The sequence below is a fragment of the Phyllobates terribilis genome, unplaced genomic scaffold, assembly GCF_046119375.1.
Source record: "Phyllobates terribilis strain yellow unplaced genomic scaffold, ASM4611937v1 Scaffold_4__5_contigs__length_816908805, whole genome shotgun sequence".
In the NCBI taxonomy this organism is placed as follows: Eukaryota; Metazoa; Chordata; class Amphibia; order Anura; family Dendrobatidae; genus Phyllobates; species Phyllobates terribilis.
This window is the reverse complement of record NW_027362764.1, coordinates 222,298,890-222,326,351: the sequence shown is the minus strand read 5'-3', so window position 1 is coordinate 222,326,351 and position 27,462 is coordinate 222,298,890. Positions and strand designations below refer to the sequence as shown.

Sequence of the window (27,462 nt, the reverse complement as noted above, 5' to 3'; positions counted from 1 at the left end):
TTACGTTTTTTCCAGGAAAATCCATTTTGGCTTCGTTTTTGTATGTTTTATTGTGAGACCATAAAAGTGGCGTAATACTCTGAAAACATTGTTCACAGCAATGACCTGGGAGTCAGAGATGCTTCCAGAGGTCATCCCCATGCTGTTCCTATGTCATTTCAGCACTGTTCCCATCAATTTGGGAAATTTTCAGGCCCCATGCAGACCTTGGGGGTGGCTGCCAGAAAAATGCTCAAGTTTCCCATTGACTTACATTGGGCTCGTTGCTCGGGTTGAGCACCTGAGCATTACGATTTGCTCGACCCGAGCAATGAGCACCCGAGCATTTTAGTGCTCACTCATCACTACACACAACGCTTGAAAAAAACTCAGCAAATGATGACAGTTATTTAGTTAAACCAAAACTCCCTGCAGCAGATAATCTGTGCCTTGCCATAGGACAAAAATATCATCTATGGATCTTAATGTATTTTGCAACATCTCATCTTGCAATACTAAATACTATATCAAGTGGAATACATTAAAGGCTGGGTATATATGGTAAAAGTTGATATTTACTGTCATTAAAATGTATGTCTGTACAATTTTTAATAGGAAGCAAAACTTGAATAAAAAAATCAACTTGTGTTCGTGCTTAGCATGTCGCTCTCCACAAGGAGAAACATTACTTCTTAGATACCGGTCTGTCGCCTCACACCCAGCCAAACCAGAACTCACACTTTGCACTGACGAGGGGCAGTACTCCGAAACACAGTGTCTGCAAATTGAGTTTCTGGTCTTGGCTTTTATCCTAAGTTATGTGACAAGGCTCGTTAAAGGGTCAATATTGACTTTTAGGATTGCTACTTCCAATAGGTGGCACTAGAGTTCTAGTTCTCTTCCTCTCTGTTTATTTATAATGGAATGCCTATAGGTCACAGGCCTACTGCACACTGGTATTGTTCTATAAATAAGTTTAAGGAAAACTGATTTATATAATAAAAACACATTTGTCTAAGTCGCTTTCCCATTTATAGGGGATAACTTGTTATTTTCGGAATATCCCTTTAATTTTAATATTAGTTTAAGTAAAGCCAATTAATTTTTAAAGGATTATCCTCTTTAAGTAGAGATGGCCATTTATCTCATAAAAGGCTTTGTAAAAGTGGTTTTCTATTTTGTATTGCATGTCCCATTCATATGTGTCCTTCCATATCTTTGACTATGTTAAAGAGAACCTTTCACCAAATTTTTCATGTTGAACTGGACATATAATGTAATAGTAACTGCAGAATGGAATAAAACATTTTTATTTTTCTTAATTTTGCCTCTCCATTGCGGAGATATTAGCAATTAAAGTATTTGCCATCTAATGACTTAATTTTCATTAAGTCCCAGTGGGTGTTATCAGAGTTTTCATTGGTGGCATGTACTTCTTCTCCCTGTATGATGCTGACCAATCATATGCAGGCAGCAACACTCACGAGAAAAAAGGACACGCCTCCACCATAGCTTGTAGCAGATTTATCAGTGTGTAAGATGTATAATGTCAGACAGCCTTCTCTACTGGTCTAACCTGCATGAGTCAGTGTGAGGGGAGGTGTAGTGCAGCTGAGTTTAGCTGTGTCACATTACAAACCCTTCTATCGGTTCACCTCCTTTCATAGCACAGTCACCTCTGCTGTATTGCCTCTCCTCCTACACTGCCTGTCCAGAGATGTGTCAGTACCATGCTTCTGTCTGCTGTGTTCAACTTGTAATGTATCTTTAGTAAGATCAAGCTGTCATTATATGTTTCACACAAGAGTAGCCCAGAACAGCAGACTGCTCCTGTGTGAAAAGTAATGGCAGCCCTGATCTCACTGCAGAGAGCATAAAAGTACACATAAAAAAAACACATAAGTGTGGTTACATCTCATGTAGTGAGAAGCCTACTGTAAGCTATGGTGGGGGAGTGTTCTTCTTTCATCTAAGTGTCGCTGCCTGCTTATTTTTGGACAACATCATGCAGGTGGAAAAAGTACACGCCCCCAGTGAAAGTGATCTTTTAACTCCCACTTGGATTTAATGAACATTAACGCACTATCGTCCAAATACTTGGATTACTAATATGTCTGCAACAGAGAAACAAAAAAAAACAAAAAAAACTTTCATTCCATTTTGATGTTGAGATTTCTATGTTGTTATGCGTGGCTACCTAGTGATTGTTATGCCTATTGCATCCTATCAAGATATTTTCCTAGAATGCCTTAAAATTTTATTGAATTTGTATTGTGACAATTTGGAGTCTTTAACCAAATAAAAAAAAGATAAGTGTGGACACATTCGTTCATGCATAAAACTATTGCTTTATCCCAAAGCTGCACCATTACAAAATAAAAAAAACATGAGAAAACTACACTGATTACACCTATACTATGGATAACATTAATATTGTTCTGTATTATAAGTTATTGTGTAACATGTATTATACTCCCAGCTATAATAATGGATCTAAACCTGCTTTGTATTGCCCAAGGTCACCAGTGACAGGTATCAAATGAATCACATTCACGGCATTTCATTGGACATTTATCTACAACAGATTATTCCTGAAATGAACTGCTGAGACAGTGGATGCTGTAGAACAATGAGACAGAACTCTCCATGACAAATAGTACAAACACCGCATTCTAGAACTGCATATGACAAGATGAAATCCCAAATATTCAACAACAAAAAAACAACCTAACGCTGAGAAGAGATCCCAGAGTGAGAGCAGAGACAGTGTGGTGAGCGTGTCCTGCAGCAATGCCCTTACCAAGGCGTAGGTCATCTATCTTGGGGCAACAGCCTACTTTGCCTTCTGCTGAGTGTTCTGGGGCTACCAATCGTAGGGTCAGCATTGGCAGTGCCAGTAATCTTCCCAGACCACCAGGTGTGTATGTAGGAAGTGTCCCAACTGGAGGTGTAAGTAGTCTTGGCACTCGGGTTTCTCGACGGGCCCTAGGCATCAGCAGCGTATTCATGCAGGGACTACGTAGTTCTGGCCCACCTGTTCATGTTACCCAAAACTTGGAAAGAGGAAGAGCCCCCACATTTGAATCTTTGAATGGCTGCTTGGTGGAGTACATAGATAAAGTGAGGGCCTTAGAACAGGTGAACCGTGAGTTGGAAGAACACATCAGAGTATACCTGGATAAAAAAGCATCAACTGTAAGCAGTTGGGGATCACTCCGGGACAACTGGGAGAATATATACCATCAGGTACGTGCTTCTTGTATGCTTATCGGTCTATAGAATACAAGATGTATAAAGTTGGACTTTATGAGATTGTTCTATATACGACCCACTCACTCTTAAATCTGCCATATGGACAACTTTGCTCATACTATATTAACACAGACACATTTATAATTACCCAAATCACTAATCACTCACTAGTCACTGTTTACTACTAATATTTGCCCTAGACCAGAGATGTCAAACTCAAAACACACAGAGGGCCAAAATAAAAAACTTGGACAAAGTCGCGGGCCAATCAGTATACAGTATAATGAACCCCACACAGTCCTCCATACAAAACAATGGGCCCCACATAGTCCTCCAAACAGTATAATAGCCCCACATAGCTTTCCATACAGCATAATGGGCCCCACAAAGTCCTTCATGCAGAATAATGGCCCCCATAGGGGAGGTGGTTCTGGTGTCGCGGGCCAAATATAATCACCCTGCGGACCAGATTTGGCCCACGGGCCAAGGTTTGACACGTATGCCCTAGAGTAAGAACAATGTCTTAGCCTATAACTAATGTGATGATACTTAGATGGCAAAATTAAAAAAAATGTGAAAATTAGGCTGTGATCCACCGTATGATGTTTAGTTGAATAATAATGAAAACGGATAAAAAGATCAAACATTGTCAAAATATAATACAAAAATAGTAATACAAAAGTAATATTAGCAAAAGAAACCTGAGTAACTATAACTGATATTAATTATCACAGTATTTCTTCATAATATAAAAACCAATTTAATGGAACACATAAATAACCCTTGCAAAAATATCACTCGCCCTAATTCCCACCCCACCCTGATCACTTGTAATTACTATTTTGAATCAGTTTATTGGACTCAGTCATCCTTGTTTGCAAATGTTTAAGGTAAAGCCTCATTCAGGTGGCTGCATTTTAGCATCTGGACTACAATATATGCATAGTGGATGGCATACAGCACACTGAGCAATACATGTCAAAGTGGTATTTCATATGCACCGTCGGTCCACGTGTGAAAAATCGTAGCATGCACTACTTAGATCCGTATTTCGGATCAGACTCGCCCATTATAAGCAAATTGGTGTGCGAAAAATGGACCACATAAGGGTTACCATCCGCATGTGATGCGTTTCTGAGGATCCATTACAATTCTAAAATAATGACATTTTATTTAACATTTTATTATTTATTAAATTGCTCATGTACAAAATGGATGCCATACAAATGTAAAAAATAGACATATTTTTATGATAATAAAAAATTGTCTTTTTTTTTTTCTGGATGAAAAACAAACAGTTGTGAATATGCTCATCTGAGCCCAGTCTAATGCAAGTGGGATCCAGTTCTTGTAGCTTTAATGTCGGTGTTAAAATGTGATATTTATGGCTTAAGTTATTTAAATTGACGAATAAAAATGATTTATTACAAAAGAGAATAATAAAGTCATATTTGTAAAGTTGGTGTCTCGTCACAAACATTCAGTCTGTAAGGGTCCCTCTACAGCAGGGGTGGGGAACCTCAGGCCCGCGGGCTGTTTATGGCCCTCAATGACCTTTTATCCGGCCACAGCGCAGATTCCCAGGGACCGTAGTGTCTGGGCCGGCAGCTTCAACAGGTTGTCCAATACCAAAAAACATATATATACAGTACAGACCAAAAGTTTGGACACACCTTCTCATTTAAAGATTTTTCTGTATTTTCATGACTATGAAAATTGTACATTCACACTGAAGGCATCAAAACTATGAATTAACACATGTGGAATTATATACTTAACAAAAAAGTGTGAAACAACTAAAAATATGTCTTATATTCTAGGTTCTTCAAAGTAGCCAATTTTTGCTTTGATGACTGTTTTGCACACTCTTGGCATTCTCTTGATGAGCTTCACCGGAAATGGTCTTCCAACAATCTTGAAGGAGTTCCCAGAGATGCTTAGCACTTGTTGGCCCTTTTGCCTTCACTCTGCGGTCCAGCTCACCCCAAACCATCTCGATTGGGTTCAGGTCTGGTGACTGTGGAGGCCAGGTCATCTGGCGTAGCACCCCATCACTCTCCCTCTTGGTCAAATAGCCCTTACACAGCCTGGAGGTATGTTTTGGGTCATTGTCCTGTTGAAAAATAAATGATGGTCCAACTAAACGCAAACCGGATGGAATAGCATGCCGCTGCAAGATGCTGTGGTAGCCATGCTGGTTCAGTATGCCTTCAATTTTGAATAAATCCCCAACAGTTTCACCAGCAAAGCACCCCCACACCATCACACCTCCTCCTCCATGCTTCACAGTGGGAACCAGGCATGTAGAGTCCATCCGTTCACCTTTTCTGCATCGCACAAAGACACGGTGGTTGGAACCAAATATCTCAAATTTGGACTCATCAGACCAAAGCACAATTTTCCACTGGTCTAATGTCCATTCCTTGTGTTCTTTAGCCCAAACAAGTCTCTTTTGCTTGTTGCCTGTCCTTAGCAGTGGTTTCCTAGCAGCTATTTTACCATGAAGGCCTGCTGCACAAAGTCTCCTCTTAACAGTTGATGAAGAGATGTGTCTGCTGCTAGAACTCTGGCATTGACCTGGTTTCTAATCTGAGCTGCTGTTAACCTGCGATTTCTGAGGCTGGTGACTCGGATAAACTTATCCTCAGAAGCAGAGGTGACTCTTGGTCTTCCTTTCGTGGGGTGGTCCTCATGTGTGTCCGTTTCTTTGTAGCGCTTGATGGTTTTTGCAACTGCACTTGGGGACACTTTCAAAGTTTTCCCAATTTTTCGGACTGACTGACCTTCATTTCTTAAAGTAATGATGGCTACTCGTTTTTCTTTACTTAGATGCTTTTTTCTTGCCATAATACAAATTCTAACAGTCTATTCAGTAGGACTATCAGCTGTGTATCCACCAGACTTCTGCACAACACAACTGATGGTCCCAACCCGATTTATAAGGCAAGAAATCCCACTTATTAAACCTGACAGGGCACACCTGTGAAGTGAAAACCTTTTCCGGTGACTACCTCTTGAAGCTCATCAAGAGAATGCCAAGAGTGTGCAAAGCAGTCATCAAAGCAAAAATTGGCTACTTTGAAGAACCTAGAATATAAGACATATTTTTAGTTGTTTCACACTTTTTTGTTAAGTATATAATTCCACATGTGTTAATTCATAGTTTTGATGCCTTCAGTATGAATGTATAATTTTCATAGTCATGAAAATACAGAAAAATCTTTAAATGAGAAGGTGTGTCCAAACTTTTGGTCTGTACTGTATATTGTTTTTGAATTAGATAAACTTACTAATAAATACTTTTTTTTTTATTGATCTCTTTCTGCGCCCACCTCTTGATCCTAAATAGTTCTGGCTTCTGTTGTTCTGACATAGAAGAGATCTTCCTATTTCCCTCTGTGTGGATAATATATATGGAGGGGCTGGCTTTCTGGCTCACTTCATCAGCTAAACCAGACCCCTCTTTTAGTCACAGTCGATGACCTATCCTATCCTACTTTATCATTGATGAGGCAGGGTACTGCACTTCCGCCTCCTATTCATATCAATAGGAAGCGGATGTCTAGTACCGATAACATCTGATCGGCAGGGGTGCCAGGTGTCGGACCCCGACCGATTAGACATTGATGACCTATCCTAAGGATAGATCATCATTGAAAAAGTAGTGGACAACCTCTTTAAGTATATTAGCAAGTTATATTTTATTTTTCAAAGCAATAAATAACCTTTTCTGGTGTCAGAAACCCCTTTTAAGTTTATTCTGCAGGTCATTACAATTAAAGTAACATAACATTTACGCAGTTATTCTAGGTTCTACTACCTTTGCACAATAAAAAACCTTTTGAAACATTTTTCACTTGAATGTTTCACAATTTTCAGAAATTCATAATATTTTTATTTTTTAATTTGGAGCTGTATGAAGAGTTGTTTTTTAGCAGTAAGAGTTATTTTTTTTTTAGGAGTTGGGAGGAAATTAGAACAGTTCCGACTGTTTTTTTTTTAAAATTTGACAGCATTCACAGTGTGGGTTCACTACTGGGGATTATTAAAGGTCAGGCTGTAGTTATAGTACAATTTTGTGTCCCTTTTTTCTTTTTAATAGTTGATGCTACAAAAAAAATAGCTTAAAAGTTTAATTTGCGCCTTTTTTAAAGTCTAATTTTACATGTGTTTGCTTGTTTTTTAATATTTATCATTGTGGTCAGGGTTTAAGGGTTTTTCAAGATGTTTTCGGCTAATTCACCATTTGCGACTTTTTTAAAAATTGCAACATTTTTGCCAAATGGATTGCAATTTCCCTCAGTAGTAATTTTAAGCACCCCTGAAATGTTTGTACAAATTATGTGACATTTTAGCCCAAAACATTGCAAAAACAAGTCAAAACAAAAATAAACAGCTTTTTTAGGTTTACTAGGGTCAGTGCTGTGCACTTAATATCATATTATTACCCTGGCAGACCTAGGGAATATTGGTATGACATCAGCTGCCGTTGCAACCTTTACATTGCCGCCCTTCCTAGCCGAGGTTACTTTGTCCTAGCAATCGGCAGGACTTGCAGCATTTAAAATTCCTTATGCCATTAGAGATACTGTATATATTAGATTCATTTCTGCATTCCTCTTCCTAATCCCAATTTGAGCAGAAAACAAAAACATTCCTTAAAACAATGAAAGACATATCAAATTATATGTGTATTTTACATTTTAATTTAATTTAATTTCTCATAGGATATTGTGGGTGTAGGATAGATGTGTTAATTAAATGCACTTAGAATTTTACAAACTATGCACTGTCCAATCAAAGGCTGCAAAAAAAATGTTTCAGGAAAAAAAATAACAAAAACGGTTAAAATAGTCAATTCAATTTTAGGAAAGATTTAGGAAAAGGAATACTTAAACTAGACAGTCTTAAACATGCCAAAATTTTCATGCAAAATGTTAGATTGGCCACTCCCTTTTTCCACTTAACCAATCCTCTTTTTAGGAAAGCAATGATCCTTGTCTGACAAAGCACTGAAAGTGTCTAAAACACATAATAAATATGAAGCAAGTCATGAAAGACATTTTTGGCACATATTACAGGAATACAGAACCAGAACCACAATCAATACATATATGCAGCACCAGAATCATCATCAGTACAGGAATAAAGCACCAGAATCACCATCAGTACATGAATACCTCACCAGAACCATCTGAATACAATACCAAAACCACCATCAGTACATGAATACAGCACTAGAACGACTATTATCAGTACATGAATACATCATCCAGACCATTATCAGTACATTAATACAGCAAAAGAACCATCATCAGTATATTAATATGCACAAAAACACCATCAGAACAGGAATACAGCACCAAAAAAATAGTCTGGGTGAAATGGTGGATGAGGATGAGGAAAAAGCCAATATGCTAAATGATTTTTTTTCAACAGTATTTACACAAGAAAATCGCATGACAGAAAACATGATTAGTGATGACAAAAATTCTCCATTAAATGTCACTTGCTTAACCCAGCGGGAAGTACGGCGGCGTCTAAAAATCACTAAAGTTGACAAATCCCCGGGCCCAGATGGGATACACCCGCGAGTACTGCAGGAATTAAGTAACGTCATAGATAGACCATTATTATTTTTAATCTTTAAAGATTCCATAATAACAGGATCTGTACCACAGGACTGGCATATAGTAAATGCGGTGCCAATATTCAAAAAGGAGACAAAAACCGAACTTGGAAATTATAGGCCAGTAAACTTAACCTCTACTGTGGGTAAAATCCTGGAGGGTTTCCTAAGAGATGCTATACTAGAGTATCTGAAGAAGAATAACCTCATGACCCAATATCAACATGGGTTTACAAGGGACTGTTCCCGTCAAACTAATCTGATTAGCTTTTATGAGGAGGCAAGTTCCGGACTGGACCAAGGAAATGCAGAGGATGTTGTGTATATGGACTTTTCAAAAGCTTTTGATACGGTTCCACACAAAAGGTTGATATATAAAATGAGAACAATGGGGATAGGGGAAAATATATGTATGTGGGTTAAGAACTGGCTCAGTGATAGGAAGCAAAGGGTGGTTATTAATGGAACACACTCAGACTGGGTCTCAGTTAACAGTGGGATACCACAGGGGTCAGTATTGGGCCCGCTTCTTTTTAACATATTTATTAATGACCTTGTAGGGGGCACACAGAGTAATATTTCAATATTTGCAGATGACACTAAACTCTGCAGGGTAATCAATACAGTGGAGGACAATTTTATATTACAGGAGGATCTATGTAAACTAGAAGCTTGGGCTAATAAATGGCAAATGAGCTTTAATGGGGATAAATGTAAGGTAATGCACTTGGGCAGAGGAAATAAAATGTATAATTATATGCTTAATTGTAAAACACTGGACAAAACTGTCACTGAAAAAGACCTGGGTGTATTGGTGGACAACAAGCTTACATTTGGTGGCCAGTGTCAGGCAGCTGCTGCAAAGGCAAATAAAATAATGGGATGCATTAAAAGAGGCATAGATGCTCATGAGGAGAACATAATTTTACCTCTATACAAGTCACTAGTGCGACCACACTTAGAATACTGTGTACAGTTCTGGTCTCTGGTATATAAGAAAGACATAGCTGAACTAGAGCGGGTGCAGAGAAGAGCGACAAAGGTTATTAGAGGACTGGAGGATCTGAAATACCAAGACAGGTTATTACACTTGGGGTTATTTACTTTGGAAAAACGAAGGCTTAGGGGTTATCTTATTACTATGTACAAGTATATGAGGGGCCACTACAAAGACCTTTCTACTGATCTTTTTACTCTGAGGCCTGAAACGTGGACAAGGGGGCATCTTCTACATCTGGAGGAAAGAAGGTTTAAACATAATCACAGACGCGGATTCTTTACTGTAAGAGCAGTGAGACTATGGAACTCTCGGCGCATGATGGTGTAATGAGTGATTCACTACTAAAATTTAAGAAGGGCATGGATGCCTTTCTTGAAAAGTATAATATTACAGGCTATATATACTAGATTCCTTGATAGGGCGTTGATCCAGGGAACTAATCTGATTGCCGTATGGAGTCAGTAAGGAATTTTTTTCCCCAATGTGGAGCTTGATGTTTGCCACATGGTTTTTTTTTGCCTTCCTCTGGATCAACATGTTAGGCTATGGGTTGAACTAGATGGACTTAGTCTTCCTTCAACCTTAAAAACTATGTTACTATGTAGAACCACAATCAGTACTGGAATATAGCACAAGAACCATCATCGATAAATGAATACATCACCACAACCAACAACAGTACAGGATTACAGGGCCAGAACTATCACAAATATTATAATACAGTACCAGAACTATAATGGATACATGAATACAACACCAGATCCACCATCAGTACATGAATGCATCAACAGAACCCACCAGATGTACAGACATGCAGCACCAGAGCCATTACCAGTACACGAATACATCACTAGAATCACCATAGGTACAAGAATAAAGTGCCAGAACTACCAGCAGTACATGAATATAGCACCAGCTCCATCATTAGTACATGAATATATCACTAGAACCACCATCGATACATGAATATATCACCAGAACCACCATCAGTATAGGAATACAGCACTAGAACCATAAACAGTACCAAAATCACCAATAATACTTGAATACTTCACCAGAAACACCAACAGTACAGCACCAGAACCTTTATCATGAGGAACACACCACCAAAACTACCTTTAGTACATGAATAAAGCATTAGAACCATCATCAGTACATGAATACAGCACCAGAACCTCCATCAATACAGCAGCAGAACCACCATCAGTAGAGTACCATAACCATCATCATCTGGAATACACCACTATCAGTGCATGAATAAAGCACCAGAACTGCCATTAGTACAAAAATACATCACCAGAAACAACATAATCAGTACATGAATACAGCACCAGAACCATCATCAGTGCATGACTGCACGCATAAAGCCTAGTGCAGTGATCAACTGCAACATCAAGTCAACCACTGCTATATACATTTGTATTGTATGAACCTAAAACTCCCAGTATGACCTTAACAATAGGAAGGGATATGCAGGGAGTTACTAAACAACATCAAACTGCGGACCAAATTGGAATCACAATATTAGTAAATGCAGTCAGAATCACAACAAAACCTTTACACCCAGATATCGTATAGATGACGTCTTCTTTGATTGGAGTTGTTCTTCTTATCCCTTTTGTCTCCAACTGGTCCAGACAGCATGATTAGTTTTCACATCCACAGCTTGTGTCTCCAGATTTCCTTCTTCTCTAGTCTTCTGTAGCACATCCCAACATGGTGCCCATTATGGCCCATTCTGAATAAAAAAATATCTGCCCATGTTGTGCCTCTGAATAAAAAATTTGTCCCTCACTGTGCTCTCTGAACAAAATATGGCCCCACACTGTCTCTGTGATAGTACATTGCATTCACACCATCCGCTTCTATAAAATATTGCCTTCACACCATCTCTGTTATAAATTACAACTGCCATACCATGATACCTCAAGAACTACAATCACTATACTATTTCCCTTGATGAACTATAACCACCACATTGCCTGCTCCTATAAAAGAATGTCTCCACATTGTCCTCCTTCTGAACTGTAGTCACCACACCACACTGTCTTTTCACATGGTCCCCCTTCCTACTGCCCCTCTCACACTTTCCCTATCTCCACATCACTTTTACACACAATCTCTCACACTGTTCTCTTCAATGTCGTCGTCCCCCCCAAGGTACCCCGTCTTCACACTGCCCACTCTCTATACTGTGCTGCTTCTCCCTCTTTTTGCGGCTATGCATACTGTCTCCTCCATGTGGTGCAGCTACACTAACAACCTCCTTCCTCCCTTAACTTACCATATTCCATGTCTTTGCCTCCTGTGCAGCGCAGCTCTACATCACCTCTGTCCCCGCAGTGCTGGTGTTCATATCTTCAATGGTCTTGCATCTGAAATATGGGAATATAATTGAATCAAGAAGGCAGGGAACCAGCTGTCAGTTTTACAACTGGTTTGGAGAACCACTGAGAACTGGTGGAATCCCACTCCTGTGGGGGTGGCAAAATATCACCCCCTGAGAGACACCTCAAACCACTGCCTGAGGCAAACTGCTCATTTCACCTCATGGTGGAAGAGAGTCTGAATGGCAGCTTCAATTGCATTTTGGTAGGAGTAACAAAACTGTTTTTCTTCATCTGGCAGTTGTAAGGGAATGGAGGTACACATGAATTAATTTCTCTTCTGCCATTACTACAAGTTCCTCCAATTTGTAAGTAGCTATAGATATAATTTTTCAACAAGAAAAAGTATCATACACTGGTGTTGAAAGTTTGTGAACCCTTCAGAATTTTCTATGTTTTTGTATAAATTTCACCAAAAACTACATCAGATTTTTACAGAAATCCAAAAAGTGGATGAAGAGAACCAAATTAAATGAGTCAAAATATTAAACTTTTTTAAATTAGAAAAATTATCCAATATCACGTGTGTATGAGTGGCAAAAGTTTGCATGCATGTATTGCTTTTTTCCTGTTCCTCCCTACAAAGCTCTGTTATGTTGGTGGGTTTTCACCCATGAACTGCTTGCTGCAGGTCCTTCCACAACATTTTTTATAAAACTAAAGTCAGAACTGTGAGTTCTTTAACCTTTCTATAGCAGAACGACTTGCATGCTTTGACCCAGCAAGACAAGATTCAATTCATGTACAGATGTCCTGACATTTTCCTTTAGAATTTGCAGGATAATTCAGAATTCATTGTACCATCAATGTTCACAAGCCGCCATGGCCCGGATATAGCAAATAGCAAAACAGGCCTAAACAATGATACTACCACAGCCATGTTTCACAGATAGCATGAGGCTTTTATGCTGTAATGCAGTATATTTCTTTATCCAAAAATAATTCTTCTTATTTAAACCAAAAAGCTATAGATTGGTCTCATCCATCAACAATACATTTATCCAGCAGCCTTCTGGCTTGTCAAAGTGATCTTTAGCCAACTGCATAAGGCAGCAATGTTCTTTTTGAAGAGCAGTGGCGTTCTACTTGTAATCCTGGCATGCACACCATTGTTTTTCAGCGTCCTCCATATGGTGGACTTATGATCATTAACATTAGCTAAAGTGAGAAAGGCCTTTAGTTGCTTAGATGTTAACTTTGGTTCCTTTGCAATCTTGTGACTATTATACACTTTCCTCTTGGGTTGATCTTTGTTGGTCGTCCACTTCTGGAGAGGGTAATAATAATTTAGAATATTCTCAATTTTTACACAATATGTCTTACATTTGATTGGTGGAGTCCAAACTCTCTTGAGATAGTTTTATAACCTTCTCCAGCCTCATGAGCATTAAGAACTCTTCTTTTGAAGTCTCAAGAAATCTCCTATGTTCGTGCAAGGCTACATTTTCAAAAAAATTTGTTCGGAAGATTAGACTTTGATAAATCCCTGTTCTTCAAATAAAACAGGTCTAATATTTTTAACTCATTTGTTTGATTTGCTTTTTTTTTATCTAATTTTAGGACTAGTGTAATAATTTGATGTAGTCTAAAATTAAATTTATGCACAAATATATAAAATTATGAAGGATTCACAAATTTTCAAGCACAAGTGTAGTTTCGGCAACAGAAATAGTTGTATAGTATTATACCCTATCTACCTTTTTTAAATGTGTTAAACTCTATGTACAGTATATTACATTTGACACGTCATCATTGCACGTAAAAGGAAGAAAATTGCGGTCCTTCCAGCAGTGACTAAGTGCCCTTGAAAATTTCTGAGCATTAACAATCGTTTCAATAGATCTAGTAGAATTCCACATGCTGCAAAAACAACCATATTAAAGGAGTTTCCACTTTTAGGACAGTGGTCTCCACACAATCATGTACTAGTAAGAAGCAAATACAGATAGTACTCACTCACTCAGGGTCCTGCATCGGCCACTGTTCTTGTCTCTGTGTTTTGGCTACAGAGGTCGACAATGCATGCAAATGATTAAAGAGGGCTGCCATTTTTTCTGGTATGATATATGCATAGGGTGAGTTGAGGTCTCCTTAACAATGCATATAATAAAAGAAGGTAATCAGATACTTTTTTCTTCAGTCAATATACCGGCTTATAAAGGTACTAGATGGGGGCCCGATTCTAACGCATCGGGTATTCTAGAATAGGTATGCGGCCGACCGGGCGCAAGCAGCAGAGCGGTGTTTACATTTGGCGCCAAAATCGCAGATTGGTCACGGCCGGCGGTCGCGACTAATCAGCAGAGCGGGGTTTAAATTTGGCGCCAATAATGCTGATTGGTCGCGGCCAGCGAACGCGACCCATCAGCAGAGCGGGGTTTAAATTTGGCAGCAATAATGCTGATTGTTTGCGGCCGGCGATCACGACCAATCAGCAGAGCGGTATTTAAATTTGGCGCCAATAATGGTGATTGGTCACGGCCGCGACCAATCAGCAGAGCGGTGTTTAAATTTTTCGCCAATAATGCTGGTTATTCGTGACCGGTAAGCGCGACCAATGAGCAGAGCGGTGTTTAAATATGGCGCCAATATCGCTGACTGGTCGCGGACGGCCACCGCGACCAATCAGCGAAGCGGTGTTTAAATTTGGCGCCAATATCGCTGATTGGTCACGGCCGGTGGTTGCGACTAATCAGCAGAGCGGTGTTTAAATTTGGCGGCAATACTGCTGATTGGTCGCGGCCGGCCACCGCGACCAATCAGCAGAGCGGGGTTTACATTTGGCGCCAAAATCGCTGATTGGTCACGCCCGGCGGTCGCGACCAATCAGCAGAGCGGGGTTTAAATTTTGCGCCAATACTGCTGATTGTTTACGGCCGGCGACCGCGACCAATTAGCAGAGCATTGTTTAAATTTGGCGCCAATCTCGCTGATTGGTCGCGTCTGCCGTCCGCGACCAATCAGCAGAGCGTTGTTTAAATTTTGCGCCAAAATCGCTGATTGGTCGCGGCTGGCGGTGGCGACCAATCAGCAGAGCGGTGTTTCAATTTGCCACCAAAATCTCTGATTGGTCGGGGCCGGCCACCGCGACCAATCAGCAGAGCGGGGTTTAAATTTGTCGCCCATATCGATGATTGGTCGGGGCTGGCGGCCGCAACCAATCAGCGTCGTATTAGTGAGGACCGGGGAGCGGCGCTGCCTGTGCGGGTACTTCCGCTGCGAGCAGCTGGGAGATGAGCAGCTGCTCGCAGCAGAAGCATCCCGACCGGCGGTGCCGCTCCTCGGTCCTCCGTTCAAACTTGCCGTCGGGAGATCATATCGCTCTTTAAATTAGGCGCCAATCTCGCTGATTGGTCGCGGTCGGCTGGCGGCCGCAACCAATCAGCAGAGCGTTGTTTAAATTTGGCACCAATCTCACTGATTGGTCGCGGTCGGCTGTCATCCGCGACCAATCAGCAAAGCGTTGTTTAAATTTGGCGCCAATCTCGCTGATTGGTCGCGTCTGGCGTCCGCGACCAATCAGCAGAGCGTTGTTTAAATTTGGCGCCAATCTCACTGATTGGTCGCGGCTGCCGTCCGCGACCAATCAACAGAGCGTTGTTTAAATTTTGCGCCAATCTCGCTGATTTGTCGCGGCTGGAGTCCGCGACCAATCAGCAGAGCGTTGTTTAAATTTGGCGCCAATCACGCTGATTGGTCGCATCTGGCGTCCGCGACCAATCAGCAGAGCGTTGTCTAAATTTGGCGCCAAGCTCGCTGATTGGTCGCGGCTGGCGTCCGCGACCAATCAGCACAGCAGTGTTTAAATGTGGCGGCAAGATCGGTGATTGGTTGCGGCCGCTATTTAAATGTGGCGCCCAAATCGGTGATTGGTCGCGGGCAGCGGCCGCGACCAATCAGCAGAGCGGTGTTTAACTTTAGCGCCAAGATCACTGATTGGTCGCGGGGCAGAGAGCGCGACCAATCAGCAAATCGTATTGGTGAGGACCGGGGAGCGCTGCTGCCTGTGCGGATACTTCCGCTGCGAGAAGCCGGGACATGAGCGACTGCTCGCAGCAGAAGTATCCCGACCCGCAGCGCCGCTCCCCGGTCCTCCCTTGACACGCTAGCCGCTGATGTCCCCACAGTATCCGCATGGTGTTACAAAGGTCTGGACATTTGTGTTAAAAATCGCTGATTGGTCGCTGGCGCTGCCCGCGACCAATCACCGATTTGGGCGCTAAATTTAAATATCGGCCGCGACCGATCACCGATTTTGGCGCCACATTTAAATAGTGTCCGCGACCAATCAGTACAGCGGTGTTTAAACGTGGAGCCAAGATCGGTGATTGGTGGGCGGCCGATATTTAAATTTTGCGCCCAAATCGGTGATTGGTCGCGGGCAGCGTCCGCAACCAATCAGCACAGTAGTGTTTAACTTTTGCGGCAAGATCAGTGATTGGTCGCGGGCCAAGACCGCGACCAATCACCGATTTGGGCGCAACATTTAAATAGCGTCCGCGACCAATCAGCACAGTGGTGTTTAAATGTGGCGCCAAGATCGGTGATTGGTCGCGGCCGATATTTAAATGTGGCGGCCAAATCGGTGATTGGTCGCGGGCAGCGCCAGCGACCAATCAGCGATTTTGAACACAAATGTCCGGACCTTTGTAACACCATGCGGATACTGTGGGGACATCAGCGGCTAGGGTGTCGAGGGAGGACCGGGAAGCGGTGCTGTGGGTCGGGATACTTCTGCTGCGAGCGCCCGCTCGTGTCCCGGGTTCTCGCAGCGGAAGTATCCGCACAGGCAGCGCCGCTGACATTCATGCGCCTAGGGTGTGAAGGGAGGACCGGGGAGCGGCGCTGACATCCAATTGGTCGCGTCCGCTATTTAAATGTGCCGCACAAATTGGTGATTGGTCGCGGTCTTGGCCCGCGACCAATCACTGATCTTGCCGCAAAAGTTAAACACTACTGTGCTGATTGGTCGCGGACGCTGCCCGCGACCAATCACCGATTTGGGCGCCAAATTTAAATATCGGCCGAGACCAATCACCGATCTTGGCGCCACATTTAAACACCGCTGTGCTGATTGGTCGCAGCCGCTATTTAAATGTGCCGCACAAATCGGTGATTGGTCGCGGTCTTGGCCCGCGACCAATCACTGATCTTGCCGCAAAAGTTAAATACTACTGTGCTGATTGGTTGCGGACGCTGCCTGCGACCAATCACCGATTTGGGCGCCAAATTTAAATATCGGCCGCGACCAATCACCGATCTTGGCTCCACATTTAAACACCGCTGTACTGATTGGTCGCGGACGCTATTTAAATGTGGCGCCAAAATCGGTGATTGGTCGCGGCCGATATTTAAATTTGGTGCCCAAATCGGTGATTGGTCGCGGGCAGCGCCAGCGACCAATCAGCGATTTTTAACACAAATGTCCGGACCTTTGTAACACCATGCGGATACTGTAGGGACATCAGCGGCTAGGGTGTCGAGGGAGGACCGGGGAGCGGCGCTGCGGGTCGGGATACTTCTGCTGCGAGCGCCCGCTCATGTCCCGGGTTCTCGCAGCGGAAGTATCCGCACAGGCAGCGCCGCTGACATCCATGCGCCTAGGGTGTGAAGGGAGGACCGGGGAGCAGCGCTGACATCCAATTGGTCACGGTCGCTATTAAAATGTGCCGCACAAATCGGTGATTGGTCGCGGTCTTGGCCCACGACCAATCACTGATCTTGCCGCAAAAGTTAAACACTACTGTGCTGATTAGTCGCGGACGCTGCCCGCGACCAATCACCGATTTGGGCACCAAATTTAAATATCAGCAGCGACCAATCACCGATCTTGGCTCCACATTTAAACACCGCTGTGCTGATTGGTCGCGGACGCTATTTAAATGTGGCGCCAAAATCGGTGATTGGTCGCGCCCAGCGTCGGCGACCAATCAGCACAGCGGTATTTAAATGTGGAGCCAAGATCGGTGATTGGTCGCGGCCGATATTTAAATGTGGCGCCCAAATCGGTGATTGATCGCGGGCAGCGTCCGCGACCAATCAGCACAGCGGTGTTTAACTTTTGCGGTAAGATCAGTGATTGGTCGGGTCCGAAGTCCTCGTCTTGGTGAGGACCGGGGAGCGGCGCTGCCTGTGCGGGTACTTCCGCTGCGAGAACCCGGGACATGAGCGGGCGCTCGCAGCAGAAGTATCCCGACCCGCAGCGCCGCTCCCCGGTCTTCCCTTCCGCATGGAGGTCAGCGACGCCGGTGGTCCTTCCGCTGCTACAGGTCGGGAGATGAGCGCCTCGCGCCGCTCATCTCCCGGCTGCATCTCCGTCCCGCAGATGGGTCCGGCGGTCGAGGTCATTCTGCTGGTACCGGCAGGGAGATGAGCGCCTCGCGCCGCTCATCTCCCGGCTGCATCGCCGCTGAGCTCCGTCCCGCAGATGAGCCGCTAATGGCCGCCATCTTTTTTCAGAAATCCCGCGGCGCTGATTGGCCGCTGCCGGACCAATGAGCGACGCGGGATTTCCAGGACAGACAGACAGACAGACGGGATAAGACGATTATATATATAGATATTCTCTTATGTAGAAAGCCCAGAAAAGACCAGCACTTGCTTCATCCATAAAAAAGAGATTTATTTCAGTAAAGATACAATCAGCAACAGTTCACACAGCAGTACTCCGTGAGGCATAGAGGGAAACCATGAAGAGATAAGGCAACGCCTTTCTGACCTTTGTGGCCTAGGCAGTGATTAAAGGGGTTGTCCAGTACTTCACATTACCGCCCCAATGTATCCCCCCGGGGCCCCTAAGGATTTTTGGAATTATCTTACGTTGCAGATACTGCCTGTGAGCGGCGCTATCACTGGCCGCTCACAGGCAACACGTGACCCCCGGCTGCAGCCGGCTCTGACATCCAGTGATGTCACGACAAGTCCAGGCTGCAGCCTGGGGTCTCTGTCTTCTGCGTTCCACGGTGGATGCCAGGGTGTGGGAGGGGTTACCCCCCCGCGTCACACCCGGCATCCACCGCGCGCTCTGCCTCTCCCCATTCATTGGGAAAGTGCGCGGTGGATGCTGGGTGTGACGCGGGGGGTAACCCCGCCCACAACCCAGCAGCCACCGCGGGGACCCCAGCGCTGAGTCACACCTCACTTGTCGTGACGTCGGCGCTGGGGTCACGTGACGCCTGTGAGCGGTCACCGACAGCGCCACTCACAGGCAGAAACAGCAATGTAAGGTATTTACAAAAAAAGGGGCACCGGAGGGATACATTGGGTGGGTAATATAAAGTACTGGACAACTTCTTTAAGGACCACAAAGGTCAGAAACGTGTTGCCTTATCTCTTCATGGTTTACCTCTATGCCTCATGGAGTGTCGCTGTGTGAACTGCTGCTGATTTTATCTTAACTGAAATAAATCTCTTTTTTATGGATGAAGCCAGTGCTGGTCCCTTCCTGGACTTTCTGCTTTGAGCTTTTTTGACCATGCACTAAACAGGTGAGCTGAACTACAACCTTTTCTACTTCTCTACATTTTCTTATGGCAAAGTTCTGTGACGGAAAATATGTTCCATACATTTTCCACTTTTGAAAAAATTACCCTCAGAAGATCGGATACTAGTAAAAAATCAAACACTAGGGTCCAGAGCTACCTCCCAGCCACTGCTCTCATCTCTTGTCTGTGTTTTAGCTGCAGTGGTGACGTAATGGCAACGTAGCACATCACAACTACAGCAATTCCCTGAGTTCAGTGGCTCGGCTGATATATATTGCAAGAGCCGCAAACTCAGTGATTGGCTGCAGTGGTGGTGTGCGCTATACAGTATAATTGGCTGAAGGAAAAAGTATCTGATTACCTTCATTTACTATATGCATCATTTAGAATATCGCAACTTCCACCTATCTTTATTTTATATTAGAAAAAACGGTGACAGCCCTCTTTAATAATTTACATCGGACTGATTTTATGTTTCACAACTTTCTGCAATAAATTGGTCTTGTGTGAATAAACGATAATCATTCTAACTTTTGGCAAATAATCATATTGTACATTCATCAGGCATATGATCTGTTATTAAATGCTTAAAGCGCACTTGTCAGCGGGATTGTGCTCAGTAAACTACATACACTGTCAGGTGGGCGACATTACACTGTTACTTTCAGTTTGGAGATAACGATATGCTCGTGCTTCGGGGCGGCCTGTGGGGTGGGCTCTATCTGGTGCTCTGCTTATATATTCATCTGTATGCTCTTATGACAGCTCACTGATCCTTCACTGACCTGCCTCCTTTTTCTTAAGCCATTCAGAGGTGGACTTGCTGGTGTGTTTTGGATCATTGTCCTGCTGCATAACCCAAGTGCGCTTCAGCTTGAGGTAACGAACAGATGGCTGGACATTCTCTTTCAGGATTTTTTGGCACACAGCAGAATTCAAGGTTCAGTTTATCAAAGTGAGTCTTTCATGTCCTGAAGCAGCAAAACAGCCCCAGACCATCCCATTACCACCACCATATTTTACTTTTGGTATGATGTTCCTTTTCTGAAATGCTATGTTACTTCTATGCCAGATGTAATGGGACATACACCTTCCAAAAAGTTCAGCTCTTGTCTCGTCAGTCCACAGAGTATTCTCCCAAAAGTATTGGCGAATATCAAGATGTTTTTGGGCAAAACTGAGATGAGCCTTTGACTCACCCCCTGGGCCGCGTGGGGAACCCGGAACCGGGCCTTTTGTGGGATGCTGGGGGTTGTAGTCACTGTGGCGATCGCCCGGTCCCGTGGCTCAGGGTGGTCAAACCAGTGGCATTCTATTTATGGGGTTTTTATGGTTTAATGTCTGACTACGCCACCCGTGGATTGCGGTCAGGATGAACCGCCGCTGCAGGGCAGACCGCTGAGGCTGGTGTTGTGGGTGCAGCACAGTGTAGTACAACTCACCACCGGAGGAGTATAGCCTCAGGGCAGTGTAGAGTGATGATGGTGGTTGTGGTGCGGGGCGTTCCAGTACTAGTAGTGCTGACGCGGTGAGAAAGTACAGAGACAAGGTGTTGCAGTTCAGGTTCTTTACTCACAGTTCTCATCCAGGTCACTTGTGCACAGGTAGGACCGCCTGAGCCGTGCTGCGTCCACCAGGCTGGGGGCTCGATCAACCCCCAGGCAATTCCGGAGTGTGGCACAGGACTCCCTTCTATCCTTTCGTCAGCCGTGCCCCACCAGTGACACTACTTCTGTCCAGCTGCCTCGGGTCTTCTCCTGGGAGGACTGGATGCCCACTTCCCTGACCCTGTGTGGTGTGCCTTCCTAGTAGGTGTAGTGAGGGGTCGCACCAGTAAATGATCACGACCTCCGGTTCTTGGTTAAGGATTAGTCACCTCCACCAACTTGGGATCCGGTACCCTGTTCTGCCAACCTGTCACCCGTAATCTCCTGGGTCCTTAGGGTTCCTTCTGCCTTCATGTCTCTGGGCCTCTCTTGGTGTTCTGTTCCTTCTTACTTTCCTTTCTGTTCTCCTCTCTTCTCTCGGGCCCCGGCCTCTACTCCGGCCTGGCCCTGGAGCAGAGCTCCTGCAGAGCCTCTCCTCACCGACTGCACTTCTGCTCTGCACGACTGAACTCCCTGTCCTAAGATGGTGCCCACCTCTTATACCTCTCTCTCTGTGTATGAGCCCAGGTGACTTGCAACCAATGGGCTCCTACCTATGCCCAGAAACCGTACCCTCCTGCTCCTACATCACTGGGTTTTCCTCCCCCCTCCCCACTCCAGCCAGGGACATGATCTGTCATGCCTGCATTACTGTACTAATGGGAGCACCGTTGAGCTGTCCCCCGGAAATGGGGTATGTGTGATGCATGCAGCTAACTGAGTTCTGGTCCACACACCATCCTTACCCGGGAGTGGGATATCACACCTCTGGTTGAGGTGCAATACCTCTGTAGCGACCGAACCCTCGGGGCGCTACACCTTTATGTTCTTTTTGCTCAGCAGTGGTTTTCATCTTGGAACTGTGCCATGCATGCCATTTTTGCTCAGTGTCTTTTTTTATAGTGGAGTAATGAACACTGACCTTAACTGAGGCAAGTGAGGCCTGTAGTTCTTTGGATGTTTTGTGGGGTCTTTTTTGACTTCTTGGATGAGTCGTCACTGCACTCTTGGGGTAATTTTGGTCGGGTGGCCACTCCTGTGAAGGTTCACAGCTGTTCCATCTTTAGGCCATTTGTGGATAACGGCTCTCACTGTGGTTCGCTGTAATCCCAAAGAAAATAGCTTTAGAAATAGCTTTATGACCTTTTCCAGACTGATAATCTCAATTACTTTGTTTCTCATTTGTTCCTGAATTTCTTTGGATTGCAGCATGATGTCTTGCTTTTGAGGATCTGTTGGTCTACTTCACTTTGTCTTTCACTTTTCTTGATTGAGAACAGGTGTGGCAGTAATCAGGCCTGTGTGTGGCTAGGGAAATTGAACTCAGCTTACCAAAGATGTGATAAACCCTAGTTAACCCCTTTACCCCCGAGGGTGGTTTGCACGTTAATGACCAGGCCAATTTTTACAATTCTGACCACTGTCACTTTATGAGGTAATTACTCTGGAACGCTTCAACGGATCCCCCTGATTCAGAGATTGTTTTTTCGTGACATATTGTACTTCATGATAGTGGTAAAATTTCTTCGATATCACTTGCGTTTATTTGTGAAAAAAATGGAAATTTGGCGAAAATTTTGAAAATTTTGCAATTTTCAAAATTTTAATTTTTATGCCCTTAAATTAAAGAGATATTTCACACAACATAGTTAATAAATAACATTTCCCACATGTTTACTTTACATCAGCACAATTTTGGAACCAAAATTTTTTTTTGTTATGGAGCTATAAGGCTTAAAAGTTGACCAGCGATTTCTCATTTTTCCAACAAAATATACAAAACCATTTTTCTAGGGACCACATCACATTTGAAGTCACTTTGAGAGGTCTTTATGACAGAAAATACCCAAAAGTGACACCATTCTAAAAACTGCACCCCTCAAGGTGCTCAAAACCACATTCAAGAAATTTATTAACCCTTCAGGTGCTTCACAGGAATTTTTGGAATGTGGAAGAAAAAAATGAACATTTAACTTTTTTCACAAAAATGTTACTTTAGACCCAATTTTTTTTATTTTCGCAGGGGTAACAGGAAAAAATGGACCCCAAAATTTGTTGTGCAATTTCCCCTGGGCACGCAGATACCTCATATGTGGGGAAAAACCACTGTTTGGGTGCACGGCAGGGCTCGGAAATGAAGGAGCGCCATTTGAATTTTCGATTGTAAAATTTGCTTGAATAATTAGCGGACGCCATGTTACGTTTGGAGAGCCCCTGATGTGCCTAAACAGTGAAAACCCCCCACAAGTTACCCCATTTTGGAAACTAGACCCCCCTGGGAACTTATCTAGATGGGTGGTGAGCATTTTGAACCTCCAGGTGCTTCACAAATTAATCCGTAAAAATGAAAAAGTATTTATTTTCCACTTTTTAATTTTTACGAATCAATTTGTGAAGCACCTGGGGGTTCCAAGTGCTCACTATGCATCTAGATAGGTGCCTTGGGGGGTCTAGTTTCCAAAATGGGGTCACTTGTGGGGGAGCTCCAATGTTTAGGCACACAGGGGCTCTCCAAACGCAACATGGTGTCCGCTAACAATTTGAGCCGATTTTCCATTCAATTTGTTAGCGGACACCATGTCGCGTTTAGAGAGCCCCTGTGTGCCTAAACAGTGGAAACCCCCCACAAGTGACCCCATTTTGGAAACTACACCCCTCAAGGATTTTATCAAGGGGTATAGTGAACATTTTGAACCCAGAGGTACGACACAGAATTTGTTAACATTAGGTCATCATATTGAATAAGTTGTCATTAGTCTTGAGCGCAAGTGCTCGCTACTTGAGTTTTCATCGGGTACTCAGGTATGCACCATGTACTGCGTGTGCTCGAGTGACATGCTCGAGTCCCTGCCCCACATGTATCACGGTTATTAGACACCCAAAAAAAAACATGTGGGGATCGCTCGTGCATGGCAAGCAATCCCCGCAAAGTTTTTTTGGCCGCGAAGCATATGGGGTGGAGACTCGAGCATGTCACTCAAATACCCACGATACTCAATGCATACCAGAGCACCCGATGCAAACTCAAGTAGCGAGCACTTGGGCTCAACACTAGTCGCCATATCGTCATCTTTCTTTCTTACTTTTGAAAAAAATCCCAACACCATCACAACCCTAACCCCAACCCTAACCCCAACCCCAGCCCTAACCCTAGCCCAACCCTAACCCTAGCACAACCCTAACCCTAGCACAACCATAACCCTAGCACAACCCTAACCCGAGAGTTTATTTTTTACGCCGTTCTTCATGCGGTATAAGTGATTATACGACTTTATTCTTCGGGTCGGTGCGATTACAGAGACACCAGAATCATATGGGGTTTTTATGAATGACAGCTGTCACACACTAAAAGACGCATTTTTTGTAAAATCTAGTTTTTGCATCGCCATATTTTGAGAGCTATAATTTTTCCATATTTTGGCAGATAGTCATGTGATGGCTTGTTTTTTGCGGGATGAGTTGACTTTTTTATTGGTGCCATTTTCAGGCACGTGACATTTTCTGATCGCTTTCTATTCCGATTTTTGGGAGGCAGAATAAACAAAAACCAACAATTCAGGAATTGTTTTTTTTTGTTTTTTTTTTATTCTGTTCCGCGTGTGGTAAAATTGATAAGGCAGCTTCATTCTTTGGGTCAGTACGTTTACAGCGGTACCACATTTATATTGTTTTTCTATGTTTTGGCGCTTTTACACAATAAAAGCTATTTTATAGAAAAAAATATTTTTTATTCTGAGAGCTATAACTTTTTGATTTTTCGGATAATGGAGCTGTATGGCAGCTTGTTTTTTGCGGGACAAGATGACGTTTTCAGCGGTACGATTTTTATTTATATTAGTCTTTTTGATTGCGTGTTATTCCATTTTTTGTTTGGCAGTATGATGATAAAGCATTGTTTTTTGCTTCGTTTTTTATTTTATTTTTTTACCGTGTTCACTGAAGGGGTTAACTAGTGAGATAGTTTTATAGGTCAGGTCGTTCTGGACGCGGCGATACCAAATATGTGTACTTTTACTGTTTGTTTGCTTTTTTTTCATAATAATATTTATTGATGGGTACATTATATTTTTATTTTTGGTGGATTATTTTTTTTATTTTTTTTAAAATATTTTTACAATTTATTTTTTTTTTTTTTTTTCACTTTCTGACAGTTTTTACGCGTTTTGACTTTGTCCCACTCTGGGACTTTCACTTTTTTTATTCTTATCGCCTGCATAGCATAGGGATGGAGCACCATCCCTGTGCCATGCAGGCAGTCAGCGCTGCACAGTGAGAAGATTGTTTGGTCATGCACTGCGCATGACCAAACAATGTTCCTGCTGCCTGGTGACCCGGATGTTGTCATGACGACATCGGGTCGTCATGGCAACACCCGGGAAGCCGCGGTAGACAGCGCTGGAGGCCGGAAGAGGAGGTGAGTATTGCGATCATCTCCCCTTGCCTCCGCAAAGCTGCGATCGACTTCGATTGCAGCATTGCGGGGGTTAATCTGCCGGGAGCGGTGCGGGACCGCTCCCTGCACATAGTACCGGGTGTCAGCTGTGACAATCAGCTGACACCCGGCGGCGATTGCTCCCGCATAGCCTGTGTGCGCGCGCGATCGCGATGACGTATTAATACGGGTCAGGCTCTTAAAGCCCAGGGCACAGACGCGTATTAATACGTCATGGGCTGTAAAGGGGTTAATTTGTGGTTTAAGAGGGAAGGGGGGATAACTTTTTCACACAGAGCCCTGTAGGTCTGGATTTATTTTTCCCTTAATAACAAAGACTTTCATTTAAAAACTTCATTTTTTGTTTACTTGTGTTATCTTTGTCAAATATTTAGATTTTTTTTGTGATCTGAAACATTTAAGTGTGACAAACATGCAAATGAATAAGAAATCTGGAAAGGGGTAAATAGTTTATCACACCACTGTATGTACAGTGTATATATATATATATATATACAGTACAGACCAAAAGTTTGGACACAACTTCTCATTTAAAGATTTTTCTGTATTTTCATGACTATGAAAATTGTACATTCACACTGAAGGCATCAAAACTATGAATTAACACATGTGGAATTAAATACTTAACAAAAAAGTGTGAAACAACTGAAAATATGTCTTATATTCTAGGTTCTTCAAAGTATCCACCTTTTGCTTTGATGACTGCTTTGCACACTCTTGGCATTCTCTTGATGAGCTTCAAGAGGTAGTCACCGGAAATGATCTTCCAACAATCTTGAAGGAGTTCCCAGAGATGCTTAGCACTTGTTGGCCCTTTTGCCTTCACTCTGCGTTCCAGCTCACCCCAAACCATCTCGATTGGGTTCAGGTCTGGTGACTGTAGAGGCCAGGTCAGTTGGTTTAGCACCCCATCACTCTCCTTCTTGGTCAAATAGCCCTTACACAGCCTGGAGGTGTGTTTGGGGTCATTGTCCTGTTGAAAAATAAATGATGGTCCAACTAAACGCAAACCGGATGGAATAGCATGCCGCTGCAAGATGCTGTGGTAGCCATGCTGGTTCAATATGCCTTCAATTTTGAATAAATCCCCAACAGTGTCACCAGCAAAGCACCCCCACACCATCACACCTCCTCCTCCATGCTTCACAGTGGGAACCAGGCATGTAGAGTCCATCCGTTCACCTTTTCTGCGTCGCACAAAGACACGGTGGTTGGAACCAAAGATCTCAAATTTGGACTCATGAGACCAAAGCACAGATTTCCACTGGTCTAATGTCCATTCCTTGTGTTCTTTAGCCCAAACAAGTTTCTTCTGCTTGTTGCCTGTCCTTAGCAATGGTTTCCTAGCAGCTATTTTACCATGAAGGCCTGCTGCACAAAGTCTCCTCTTAACAGTTGTTGAAGAGATGTGTCTGCTGCTAGAACTCTGTGTGGCATTGACCTGGTCTCTAATCTGAGCTGATGTTAACCTGCGATTTCTGAGGCTGATGACTCGGATAAAATTATCCTCAGAAGCAGAGGTGACTCTTGGTCTTCCTTTCCTGGGGAGGTCCTCATCTGAGCCAGTTTCTTTGTAGTGCTTGATGGTTTTTGCAACTGCACTTGGGGACACTTTCAAAGTTTGCCCAATTT

General features: G+C 43.4%; 1 protein-coding gene across 1 annotated transcript in view; it reads left to right on the top strand.

Annotated features, from left to right (window-relative positions):
* The first annotated feature begins 2,727 nt into the window (after positions 1-2,727).
* BFSP2 (beaded filament structural protein 2) overlaps positions 2,728-27,462 on the top strand; it is a 76,744-nt gene continuing 52,009 nt past the window's right edge. The window contains exon 1 of the mRNA XM_073676587.1: positions 2,728-3,225. Within this exon, the coding sequence (XP_073532688.1) occupies positions 2,770-3,225 (456 nt within the window). The 5' untranslated portion in view covers positions 2,728-2,769. The remainder of the gene's footprint in view (positions 3,226-27,462) is intronic.